The following is a 14,183-nucleotide window of genomic DNA, read 5'->3' as shown; positions in this document are numbered from 1 at the left end:
CCACACTGCACAGCAATATTCCAGCAGTGGATGGACACGTGTAATGTAGGTGGTCTCTTTAGTGGGTTTGTCGCATCTTCTAAGTGTTCTGCCATCAAAGCGCAACCTTTGTTTCGCCTTCCCCACAATATTATCTATGTGGTCTTTCCAATTTAAGTTGCTTATAAGTGTAATTCCTAGGTATTTAGTGGAATTGACAGCCCTTAGATTTGTGCGATTATCGTATACCCAAAATTTATCAGATTTCTTTTAGTACCCATTGGATGACCTTGCACTTTTCTTTGTTTAGTGCCAATTGCCACTTTTTGCACCATACAGAAATTCTCACTAGATCGTTTTGTAATTGAAGTTGATCGTCTGATGATTTTACTAGACGGTAAATTACAGCATCATCTGCAAACAATCTAAGGGGGCTGCTCAGATTATCACCTAGATCACTTATGTAAATCAGGAACAGCAGAGGGCCTAGTGTACTAGAGGTTGGAGAGTTTGATTCCTGGTGTAGTTGCAGCTCTTTCAGTTGCTAATCACTGTCGGTCTGATATGTTACACAGTTTCTTAATAGTAATTCACTAATTATAGCAGGACATACAAAACATATGCAGTCATTTGATACTAACTTAGAAATGAGAGTACAATTACTTTTATTAGACCACCTTACTTTTGTACATACACCCCTCTCTTACCATGCACTACATACCTCCTTTCATTCCAGTAGATTATTAGTTTTGCTTCTCTGTTATTCATTCATACCCTATAACACTTAGAAAGAAATGAAGAAAGACAGACAGACAGACAGATTCAGTCTATCTCTTTTTTTTATATATCCCTGCTTTTCTTATCATCCACTGCTGAATTCATATTTCTCATCAGTAGTTCTTCTACAATCATGCAAATCACATAGCCACATTATGTAAGTGTATTGTTTCACACTGTTTGACCTTCTACATTTTAACCCAGTTTCCAGTATACCCTGCTATCATTAGTTCTATCAGTTAGTACCATCACGTTTAGTTGGGCGCTAATGGCCTCAGTAGTTGAGCGCCCTTAAAAAAAAAAAAAAAAAAAAAAAAAAAAAATCGCGTTTAGTACTTTTGTACTTGTTACATTTCGTTAGTACATTATGTTACCATTAGGGCTAGCAACCCATTTCAAAGGTAATTACTAAACTCTGCTATTATTTTTGTCAACATCATCACCTAACAGTTGTAATTATATTTTTCAACATTCTGTCTGATAAGTACAATGCTTTTAGTATGTATTTCCATACATTAATATTATTATTATTAATATTTCTTATTGGCTCACTCATTTTCCACAGTATTGATATAACAATAAGTTTAAACAACATGTTTTAGCAACAACACATGGATTGGAGTGATGAGTATTTTTATCGCTATTTGTTGTCAGACTGGTTCACCACACGGAAGTATGCATTTCTCACAAACCATTTGCCTCAGCCATGTAAAATATTCCACTTCAAGTGTGGCAGAGGTTATGCTTGCAATGTAATAGTGCACCTGTACAACTTGGAACGTGTGATGATATTTAAGGAAAACTTCTTGGTAAATGGATCAGTCTTGGCAGTTAAGTTTAATTACTTCTGTATTTGCCTCACCTAAATCCCTGGATTTTTTCCTGTGCCAAAACTTGAGAAGGAGCACATTTATTCTAATTTGCCAAAGAATGTAGAATAATTTATACATGTGTCCTTGCTGCTCTTCTAAGTGTGGATGCTGCTATGTTGTGAAGAGGTCAGGGAAGCACGATCCAGCAAATCGTTAAATTTTCGGAGGTGCAGGCAGTTAACTTTGAGCATTTGCTCTGAAGATAACATATGTTTTGTGAAAGATGTACTGTCACTAACTGTATATTTATACTGTTTTCAGGTTGCTAATGTAATACGTCTGACTGTTCAGACTGTACATGTAGCATGTGTATTTAACATTTCCACATTGATAAGATTTGCAGTTCTTCAGCTCTGTAGCAAGTAAATTTTGTTCAACTGACTAATACTCTTCATGAATGTTTGTGACATGTCTGACCAATTATTGTTATTTTCATCTTGAAAAAAATAATGTAACTGTAGGATATGTATGGTTTAAAAATCAGTTTATACGACAGTATTATTGGGCAGAACAGAATCAGCAGCTAATAAAAATACACCTAGACCCAGAATCGATCTCTACACCTTGACTATTGTGATACAAGACTCTTCCCACTGGTCTCACTGGTCTGACTGGGCAACATTGTTACGCTGCATTGAATGAGATTAAAGTGTCACCAATCTGCCATTCCTTGATGTCCATTTTCTACTGAAAATATGCATGGGATGAAGTTTTGTTAGGGATATTTTTGTACTGCTAATAGAAAAGGAATCATGCTGTGAAGTTCATGTGCACTAATTTTGCATAGCTGTTTATACACATCATATTTAAGCCGATAATTCCGATATCATTATAAAGTGATCTTTGGGCAAATAAATTAGTTTAGTGTGTGTGTATGAATGGGAAATGTATAATTATATTGCACACAGTTAATTTATAAAGAAAGAGAGATTAAAACCAATTCTTGAAGAGAATGTAATTCTTATAATGTTGTATCAGGTAAAAGCACTTAGGCCATCCCATAATGACTGTTTCAGATTGCCACTGTCCTTACTATGACCTTTCACTTCTATTTCAGAATACTGGAAGAGATTAAAAAACATTCCACATTGATTATTATTGGAGAGACAGGAAGTGGCAAGACAACTCAGATCCCACAATTTATCCATGAAGAGAGACTTGATAAAGAGGGAAGAATTGGTATTACTCAGGTATGTAATGACTGCTGAGAGTGTATGATATTCATTATTTGAAAACCAAGAAACCTACGTAATTTAGATCTAGAAATAACAAACAGAAACATAACAGCTTTCATTACACCTTAGCCTTTTAGGAGGCTCTCTGCTTCTGTGCTATCAGTATTATATTTAAAAAGTTTTTGATTTTTGTATGTGTTTGAGAGAGGTGACATTTTAAGACATTGCTAATCACTGGTAATTTTCCTGTCAACTGCATATCTTCTCCCAATTCAGTGATGTCAAAATCCAGTAGTTCTTTTGTGTAAAAATCAGCATGTTTAAAAATCGTTTTTATGATATTGTTTATGATCTAGTATAAAGTTCATCTGAAAGGGGTGATGTTTCAATCAGTGCCTCAAGCACCATCTTACACCCTGGTGTCAAATTGGAATCTCGTAGTGTATTGTAGGTAGCATTGGGTTACAATTAATTTGGTATCCTCTGTCTTTGTTTACAAGGTCATCATTTTCCTAATTTTAATGGCATCCTTTATTTTCTGGTCCAGATTCTACTACACATGCACAGCAATTTGAACCATTCAAAAGTGACAGTATTTGTATCATTAAGCTGTGTACTGTGATCTCCAGTTCAGTTTTTGTCCAAGGCAAACTTTCCTGGTGTTTTCCAAGAAGTGCTGCAGGACATGGCATTGTGTCTATATGAAATACTACAGTTTGCATTTGCATTGAATGCTGTAGATGCCAACTGTGTGCAATCTCTCTAGATTCTTGGCCAGCTTAAGATAGTTTTGATTTTATATTTCTTCTGAACTCTTGTACTCTTGAATATACCTACAGTGAGAAGTTGCTTTAGAAGTAACAGTAGAAGTTACTTTGGTTTAAAACATTGTTTCTTAATTTGTGTTTCTCTTTAACCATTCCTTCAAAAGAACTCCACCATGTGGGGGGAGTTTTTCAAACAGGGTTTGCTGGCTACTTATGACTCACAGCCTAGTACCACCTTTATGTACATGATGACGACAAAGATGCTGATTTGATACTTCACCAGAAGACAAAGAGAATTCCCCCCATCAAAACTTTGTGCCTTTCCATTGAGCTGGAAACATGAAGAATTTGTATTAGTTAAACTCACCAGGAAAGACAACGAGATCATATTATCTCCAGTGGCGGCTGCTGTGTAAGAGCCCAAGAGCACGTGAACACCCTAACTTTCGACACCTTGCAGATTTATTGTTTATTTTTTCTTCGAATGCTGTCAGTCGTAACATAGAAGCTGCAATCTGAAATATACAGCACTTAAAGCTACCGCGCCAGTGCTTCTCTAGACACTTTGAAACTTGGTAGCAGGGTCGCAAGCACACCTTCAGTTGTGAACATTTTAAGGAGCTTTCACACGTGTGCACCTCACGTGACCTATCTGCCTTACAGGCCAAATACATACAGATTTGATAAACAATGTGCACGGTTGATGATATGCACAGCTAGTCCTTGCCTCTCAATTAGAAGTTTACGTCAGTACAACCAGGTGGTGGCAAACTGCAGCAAACTTTAACCCTGTTTGCTCAGCATCAAACCTGCTAGATGGAGGCACACTCCTCAGATATGCTAATTCATTCTGTAGTAAAATTAGATCGGACACCAGTATATGTTAAAGTTGTACTGACAGTAAACCTATTTTGTGTGTTCCTGAATGAGTTATAGTATATTAAGTTACGTAGTTTATGATACAGTAATCCGTTTGAGGCGCTGACCAGGGAAACTCTCCATTGCAACCCTCTCAGATTTTGTGGTAGATGGTCCAGTGGATAGCCCTTCAAAAACTGAACACTTATCAAGCATGATATCAGGAAGAAGGTGTACTGAGCTGTGGGAAAAAAAAAGCAAAATAGAAACAGCGAATGGTTGAAGCTTACAAAGTACAATATCGAACTTGCATGGACAACCATTGTGTCATGATTAAGTGGTCACGGTGTTAGACTGAAAAGCAGATGAACAATGTTGGAAAGTCTCTTGTGCTAATTTTTTTAATTTATTTTTTTCACAGAATTATCAATTGTTTGTCTGGTCATTGAAATGTTTTTTTTTTTTTTTTTTGCAGTCTTGACAGGTGTCATACTATACATTAGTTATAGAATATGAGTCATGTGCTAAGAATACATTACTTTGCAAGTAAATGTGATGAATAGTGAGAGCAGGCAAGATGCCATGTAGACATTTCACAGAAATTAAAACAACAAATAAATGCATGAACAATGTTACAACAAAGGAATTCAAGAGTCAAAACTTCCAAAAAGGAATGCAGCTTCAAAAACATTAAAAACATAAAAACTGTGTGTTTGTGAAACTGTTGTATTCATCTGTTGCAGCTTATGTGACAAACTTATATTTTCGTCATTTTTTCAGGAGTGATCACATTCACATTGATACCCACACCAAAATCAGGCAATGAGGCGTATTTCATTCACTCATCAGGCATGGAAGTTAGGTACATTGATAAGAGGTTCCTTTCGTGAGACACACATACTGTCACAAATGTCATGCATGAGACATCAGACGTGGTTTTTGGTGGAGGATTTGGTTAACTTGTCACCTTATTATCAATCATTTGCAGTTCCAGTATGCAGCTTCAAAAACATTAAAAACATAAGAACTGTGTGTTTGTGAAACTGTTGCATTCATCTGTTGCAGCTTATGTGACAAACTGTTATATTTTCGTCATTTTTTCAGGAGTGATCACATTCACATTGATACCCACACCAAAATCAGGCAATGAGGCGTATTTCATTCACTCATCAGGCGTGGAAGTTAGGTACATTGATAAGAGGTTCCTTTCGTGAGACACACATACTGTCACAAATGTCATGCATGAGACACCAGACGTGGTTTTTGGTGGAGGATTTGGTTAACTTGTCACCTTATTATCAATCATTTGTAGTTCCATTTCGAAAGATACTTCCTTCCGGCAGCTAATAGAGTAGTTGAGCAGAATCAGCTTTCATTGTAGATGTCTTCCTTACGCCCTACTGTTGCAAATGGACGATACACCATGACACAGACATAAATTTTAATACAACGAACAGACAAATCACTGTTTGGACGGACTGTTCATACTACTGTAGAAAAAAAGGAAAATTGACACAATGGAGTTTTGAACATGGGTTTGTCCAGTTTGTAGTCCAATTCTGTCACTGCTTAACCATGACACCATGCTATTCATTGTATCTAATATTACATCCCCCCCCCCCACACACACACTCACAGTGCAGTACACCTTCTTCTTGTTTTCATGCTTTATCTGTGCGTAGTTGTTGACGGGCTGTCCACTGGGCTCTCTTACCACTAAATTTGAGGGGATGTGATGGGGAGTTTCCCTCGTGAGCATGAGAATCATAAGGGTCGAAAGCATGTCACCGTCAGTTGTGAGACTGTAGCATTTATTCATGCTTCTGAAATCTGTTGATTTTTGGTGAGTCTGGTTTATCTGCATGTATACCCACATCATATATATGAAAATTCACAAAAAGCTGTATCACTTGTTTCTGTGATATTCATTTAAATGTAGGCTCTACGACATTGTGCTTGAGACCCTTATGGATCTCAGCGCCTCATTTGTATTCTAGTCAAGTGACCACGTTGATAGACCTTGTTGACATTACTACTTGAGTTTAATTATTTCCACAAACAGCACTTTGTGTGTGGAGTTGGTTGTTTACTGTGCAGGAATTGGCTTTCATGTGAACTGTAAATATGAACTATGTTGAATCTATTTTAAATGCTAACAGAAAAGTAAAGCTGTTAGGAGGGGTCATGGGTCGTGCTTGGGTTAGCTCAGTCGGTAGAGCACTTGCCCACGAAAGGCAAAGGTCCCGAGTTCAGTCTGGTACAGCACACAGCTTCAGTCTGGTACAGCACACAGCTTCAGTCTGCCAGGAAGTTTCATATCAGTGCACATTCCGATGCCGAATGGAAATCTCATTCTGGGAATTGGAAATTAAATTACGAGGAAAAGTTAGCCACAAAGGAACTAGGGCCTCCAAGAACAGATCCCTTGATTGATGAAATCAAATAAGCATGTCGACAAGCAAACATTTTACAAGGAACTCTACATTTAGCACAAGTTGTGTGAGCGCAGCTTAAGAATATCTCATTTTCTGCTGGAAGTAAATTTGTGACTAATACGTCTGCTAGGGATCTTCTACATTTGTCTGAAAAAATAAAAAAGAACGAAAACTCCCACTTACACAGAAATGTGAGTGGAGAGTTGTGAAACCTTACATATTATTTTGTTATTGTCCTAAACTGTACTTAATTATGTACAAAACAATAAAATTCCACAAAACAATTCTTTCTTTTGTTAGATAAGATATGCATATTATTATAATTATATTATCACTGTTGTTTTTATTATTGGCAGTGGCTGAAATTGTATAAACATATTGATAAGCATAACAATTATACAGCAGGTGCTATTAATTTCACACTCTCAAAGTTTTCTGAATCTAAAAATCTATGAACATCCAGGATTTATACTCGCGAGCTGCCACTGACTATCTCTATGAGGAGAAGAAACTCTTCTGTGACAAACTGTTGCCGAAGCTGTAGGTCAGGAAGACTAAGCTTCCTAGCTCTCTGGCCTGTCTACAGTGGTGTTTGGACCAGATTAACTTACTCATTAAATGCTCTCGGGCTTCCAGTCGCATCAATTGCTTTACAGTCCACAAGATTCAACCCAGTAATCCTCGGCCAATGTCAAGTTGTGACAGACATATTGTTACTGCTGCCATCCTTATATTGTACCACTGTCGCCTGTGATGTCAGTGGTGCACAGTCCAGTACCATATAAGGTAGTATCCCTTTTGCTGGCACAATAAGTATTGTAGAACAAGCAGTTCACAAGATTCCCAGTGAAATGCCAAAAGAAGTTCGTCGAGAAAGGAGCCATATTCTTTCAAAATCCGAGCTGCCAGTGCAGGACATAATGAGAGCTGAGATAATAGCCTTCATGAGCTCTGCAACGATCCTCTCATCATAGTCCTGTCAGCTGATAATGCAGTGCAGCAGTCATAATGAAACAAGCCACTTATGATGTGAAGATTCAGTTGATGCTGGAGGAGGAGACATACTAATCATGGGACCCAACATCCAGAATAATGAGGAAGGTGTTGGAGCTTCTCAAATGGTCTTCACTAAATTGGAGTATCATTAAAAATCTCCTCCATCAGAAACATCGATCACCTACCACACCAGTATGGGACATAGTGACAAGGATTGGACTGCCGAGTCACAGGCTCACAAAACGTGACCGGCCTCCTTACTCTGCATGTTGGTCACTGTCCACACCACATAAAGAATACGTTCGACTTCCTCAATTGAATCAAATGCCTGCATCTTCGAGAAGGAGAAATGATGGTCAGCTTTAATGTTGCCTCTATTCATGTACAGTACCATCAAAGCCTCTATAGATCTGCTCTCCCAGTAACTTGAAGACTCTTTTGTGGAGTTATTTAAGCACACAGTAATGTCACCTTGTTTATGGTGGAGGATATTTTAACTAGACGAACAAGATTGTGATGGGAAATCTGTTAGCTCTATTTATAGCCGACGTGTTCATAGAGTATCCTGAAGACATTGCCCTAAATACGGCTCCTGCAAAGCCTAGTTACTTTTATCGGTATGTCAACAATACATTTGTTGTCTCGCCTCATGGACATGACAAGCTGTAAGAGTTCTTGGATCACATTGGCAATATCCATGACCACATTAAGTTCACAATGGAGGTAGAGACAGATAGTTCCTTGCTATACCTGGACATACTTGTCCACCAGAAAGCAGACGGATGTCTCAGCCACAGTGCTTACCGAAAATCTATCGGCCCAGACTGGTGTATGCATGCTACCAGCACCCATAGCAGAAATGTTCTGTTCTAAGGGCGTGGAGCACCTAACAGAAACTGTTTCAGATGTTCATTTCACTGAGGACTCATAAGAATGAAGCCCTCTTTCCATTTATTGTATCCCAAGAAATCAGCTGTAGCAGAGTGTAATCCGATAAACCGGCACCAAATCAAATTCGATAAAACATCTGCTATTACAAGGGCAAATTGTCTCTGGGATTGGCTCATAAAAGAAGTGATGGTGATCAAAATCTCTGAAAACACCTTCAAAACGGGTGGAGGTCTGCAGCTAAGCACAGCTTGAGACATGGCCATTGGAAGTTCAAAGTGGAAATGGCAATTTTGTAACCGAAACATCACCTTTTATGGCATTGGACTGGGCATCAATGATGTCACACGCAGTAGTGGTGCTATATAAGGGTGACAGCAGCAACCACACATCAGCCATCAGTTGACAAGTATTGAGGAACACATGGTAGAAAGTTCATGGATTGTAAACCACTTGACACAGCTGGAAACTCTGAATACTATTGGAGTACCAACATACAAGGAATTTGTGATAAATATTTGTTATTAGTTGCTCTTCTGAAGAACTTGTTTGCCACAGAGTAAACCAATTGCACCCCAGTGTGCCATCACTTGCTCTCTGAATGAATCTGACCCTGCGAGGATGACGTGATGGTGAGTGTTGCTATAACTTTTATTATTCACCCCAGTGCCTCCGAATGATTCTGTGATATTACTAGCACAATACTTCAAGTTGCTAGCAGTGAGATTTTTCAACACATTCTTGCCTACTCCTATTTCAGTGCAACATGTCCCAGGAATAGTGAATTTACACATGGAACATTTTGAGGCAGTTGCTACTGAAGTCACGGAACTCCAACCCACTGATTTCTGTAGATATATTGACAAAATCTTCATTATGTGGCCACATGGCAGGAATTTCCTGAATGAATTTGTTGATCACGCCAACAACATCCATGAGAAGGTTCACCATGTAGGCAGGGAAATACATCTACTTTCAATTTTTCACATTGGTGTGTGGAACAAGCAAGATATCATACCAGGGCATGATGAAGGAAACTGATACATGCTGACTTGTATTTACATATATCCAGCTACCACCATGCAGCGCAACACAGCAGTGTTTTGAGAGAATTGATCCACAGGGCTGAATCCATAAGTGGCCAAGAAAGCATACCTGTATTTCGATTAAAGTAACTGTGAGTCAAGTGGTAGGGGCCAGTAGGTATGTAGAAGACTTTCTGTGAAGTTTAGGAAGTAGGAGATAAGATATGGCAGAAGTGGAGTTGTGAGGGCGGGTCATGAGTGATGCTTGGGTAGTTCAATTGGTAGTGCACTTGCCCACAAAAAGCAGATGTCCCAATTTGAGTCTTAGTCCAGCACATAGCTTTAATCTGCTAGAAAGTTTCAAACCAGCTCAAGCCATGTTGCAGAGTGAAAATTCGTTCTGAATAAATCATGATCAGTGAACAAACCTTGGATAGCAATATTTGTTTGATCTTGGATGGACAAGACTGCTACACAGAGACTTAATAGTAAAGAAAACTATCAAAATTGTGCTCCATTATGGGTCTTAATTTAGCTGTTGTTTAATAGGCATAAAAAAGTCACAGTGAAAGAAAGATGAGTGACAGAAAGCTTCAGAGCAAAATTTTCCTTGCCTGCTGATATCAAATTCATGCTTCAAGAAAATTGTTGAGTGTTCAGTGAAAGCTTTTCTTGTTACTCTACTTCATTTATCATGTTGAATTCTTTCATTTGTCTTCAACTGAATATTGCTACAATGCAGAGACTGGAGGACTAAGACAGGTGTACTACTATATTGTAGATTAACCTATAGGACTGACAGCAACTGTAATTGGCACCAAATTTAACACTCTACTCAACATAAAAGCATATGAATCATCATGTCTCTGGGTCCAAAGAAGTACTCAAGAAATATTTAAAGTCACAAATTTCTCTATGTGGAAAGCAACAGACTTGGTGGGTGCAATGACCTAAACTAGTCACAGAACAGTAAGCGATTGTTTAAAGATAGTGATTTTTGTAGTGCTAGACACAGTAATGCAGTCACAAAGAACAGAAGTTTATATATCCATATTCAAGTAAACAAAAAACATAGAATCGGTACCATAAGCCATAGAACACAAACTGAGGGTGGTCACCTGCCATGCTGTCCTTATATAGAAGAGAGCTCAGATAGATGGCACAACGTGTGTCGTGTTATGTGCATGAGTTGCAGGTGGCTTCTGGTGGCAAGCCCATGGAGATGCCGTTGGCAGAGTATTTGAGTGCAGTGTGCTGGCAGACAGGTGCCATGATATGTAACCAAGAATGTATAGGGTTATAGCACCTCTTGTGGAATGATCACTCCACTGATGCAGGCATTGGGATGACTGTTGCCACATCCATGTCCTCCACAGCAGGTGAGTACGGCAGTGATGAAAGGAATTCCGGACCAGAACTGGTGAGTAGGGGCGGAAGGTGCACAGCCACAGACATGCCATCCCCCTCCCCTGCAAAATAACGCAAGGGACAACTGATTTTAGGTACATTGGTAACAACTCAACATCTGGGTCCTGGTGGAAAGATACTGAAGGCGTTGGCCACTCAGGTGGGGGCACCAGGGATGCTGATGGTGAAGGATCCTACAGTGCCGGTCTAGCTGGCGGCAGAAGCACAGGTGGCAATGAAGCATCACGGAGCTGGTTGGTAGCATAGCCCAGGCACCATACCCCAGAGGTGAGGCAGGAATTGGTGATATCCACAAAGAGGGCAGGTCTGCCCCCACAGCAGGGATGTGCGGTTAGGCCTGGACAGGCACTAAGGGAGAAGGCAAAGGCTGCGGCAGTAGATCCATGGCCTTTGCTGTGGTATGAGGATGCAGCTGATCATGGTGGTGCACCATACAGAGGCCACTGCCAGAATCCAGTTCGGGGGGGGGGGGGGGGGGGGGCAATCACATGGAGCCAGGAACAAACCATGCCAGCGCCGTGCCAATGGGCAGGACAGTACATCGCTGGCAACTATGGAGCATCTCGGCCGAACTTTGATCTCCCACTATCGTAAACCTGTAGGAGCTCAAGAAGTGTATCAAGGTGGCGTCCCTCAAAGAGTCCATAAATTACTTCTTCATTTGGACCTTGAGTATTGGGGGTGTAACAGAGCAGTGATGTGGCAAATGTCTTGATGGGCACAGAAATTGCAGAAGACCTGAGGCGCAAACTGTGGACCATTGTCGATGGCAATCCTTCAATAGAAAAAAACTTCGGAGAGGGCCTGTACAGTAACCACAGCTGACATGGAAGGAGAGTGGATAACGTATGGAAATTTCAAGAAAGCATTGACAACCAACAACCAGTAAGAATTTATTAAGAGACCCAGAAAATCAACATGGACACATTCCAAAGGATGCTGCAATGTGGTCATACAGAAAGCATCACTCATGGTGCCGCGTGTTGTGTTGCACACAGAGCACAGGCTGCAACAAGAGGCACAATGTCATCCTCAGTGCCAGGCCAAAACAAGTATTGACAGACCAGTGACTTGATGCAAGAGACCTCCCAATGTTCCTGATGTAATTGCTGAAGCACATCCCACCCTAGTTTGGCAGGGGTCCAACCCTGAGAGACAGTCTATCATTAGCTAAGAGAACAACACCATCAAACACCAAAAGCTGATGATAGAGGGCAAAATAGTTATGTAAAGGTTCAAAAACACTGTCTGGAGGCCTATCTGGCAAACCATGCTGAACGAGGTGCAAAACCGAATTGGCAACAACAGGAGCTGCAATCTGGGAACCCATAATATGAAACCCTTCCACTGTATGATGCACTTTAACAATTAAGTGAAAACAAAGGAGCTCATTCTGTTCAAAAGTGGACCTGGCACCATTGGAAGCCAAGACAGCATGTCGGCATTAGCATGCTGTGCAGTATGCTGAAAATATATTTAATTATTGTAGCGAGGAAAAAACATGGCCCAACAATGGAGGCAATGTGCTGCTTTGTCACGCAATAAAGCAGAAGGATTAAACAATGAAACCAAAGGCTTGTGGTCAGTAATGATGTGGAACTTGAGACCCGTACATGAACATGTGAAACTTTTTGATGGTGTAGTTGTTAACAAGCACTTTCTTTTCAACTCGGGAGTAGCGCTGCTGAATGGAGTTGAGTGTTTTTGAAGCATAAGCTATCATATGTTTGAAACCATCCTCATAGCAGTGTGCAAGAACAGCCCCAAGGCCATACTGAAAGGTGTCTGTTGCCAAGAGCAGGTGATGCCCAGTTTGGAAGGCACCTAAACAAGGAGCAGAATGTAATTTAGGTTTCTGAAGTGTGAACATGAGTTTGCAGGCCAGTGTCCACTGGGAAGGACATCCTTGTGGAGCAATTTGTAACGAGGATGGGCCATCTTGGCTGCACCTAGAATGAATTTATGATAGCAGACAATCTTCCCTAAAAACGCTTGGTGTTCTTTGACTTCAGAATAGCGAGGCAGTACTGTGACATCGATGACACGATGATGTAAAGGCATTACACAATCCTGAGAAACCTGAAGCTCCAAATACACAGTGGATGGCTACAAAAGTGGGACTCGGTCAAGTTGCACGTCAACCGTACAGTATGTAAGACTGTGAATAACGTCCATGAATACTGTTCCATGGATGCACCCATCATGGTGATGTCATTGAGATAGTTGATGCAATCTGAAACAGCCATTCTCAGTTGTTCCAGAAAATGCTGAAAAATCTTAGGGGTGTTAGGCACAGCGAATGGGAGGCACTGATATTGGTACAGCCTGATAGGAGTGTTAATCAGAAGGGGCCTTTTTAAAACCTCATCCAATGGAACCTATAGATAAGCTTCAGATAAATCAGTTTTAGAGAAAAACTGGCCCTCCATTGAGTCTGGCCAACAACTCTCTTGACGGGGCAAAGAGTAGGTGGCAGTGATAGATTAAGCATTAACAAAACTTTAAAGTCACTGCAGAGGCAAAGCTGACCATTTGGTTTTGTGAACTACCACGATGGTGTAGACCACTCACTAGACATAACAGACAGTAAGATTCCTAATGACATCTGCCTGTCCAATTCTGATTTCACTTGATTGAGCAAAGCCAATGGAATAGGACGCACCTGGAACAAGCATGGGTGCACTGTAGGTTTGAAGGTAATGTGGTCTGTAAAATTAGTGACACAACCTATCCCATCTGAAAAAGAGATGAGACTCAGAACACAGAGAATCTACACTGGTAAGGGACATGGTCAAAAATGAGGTGCACGTTATCTACAATGGAAAAACCAAAAGCATTGAAAACATCCAGGCCAAACAAATTGTTGGCATCCATATCATGTCCACTTGTTCATTACTTGCACTTAGATAAACAGTTTGTTGTTATTCATAAGTACTAGAGACACCAACTTAACATCCCTATCCCTATCTGCAGGGCTGGGAAC

At 40.1% G+C, this 14,183-nt stretch overlaps 1 protein-coding gene across 2 annotated transcripts in view; it reads left to right on the top strand.

Moving 5' to 3' along the window:
- Positions 1-14,183, top strand: part of LOC126162196 (ATP-dependent RNA helicase DHX33) — a 135,088-nt gene that overhangs the window by 39,201 nt on the left and 81,704 nt on the right. For both annotated transcript variants that reach the window (XM_049918525.1, XM_049918526.1), the window contains one exon: positions 2,686-2,818. In XM_049918525.1, the coding sequence (XP_049774482.1) occupies positions 2,686-2,818 (133 nt within the window). The remainder of the gene's footprint in view (positions 1-2,685; positions 2,819-14,183) is intronic.

This window comes from Schistocerca cancellata, chromosome 2 (assembly GCF_023864275.1).
Source record: "Schistocerca cancellata isolate TAMUIC-IGC-003103 chromosome 2, iqSchCanc2.1, whole genome shotgun sequence".
Classification (NCBI taxonomy): domain Eukaryota; kingdom Metazoa; phylum Arthropoda; class Insecta; order Orthoptera; family Acrididae; genus Schistocerca; species Schistocerca cancellata.
This window is presented reverse-complemented; position numbering and strand designations above follow the sequence as displayed.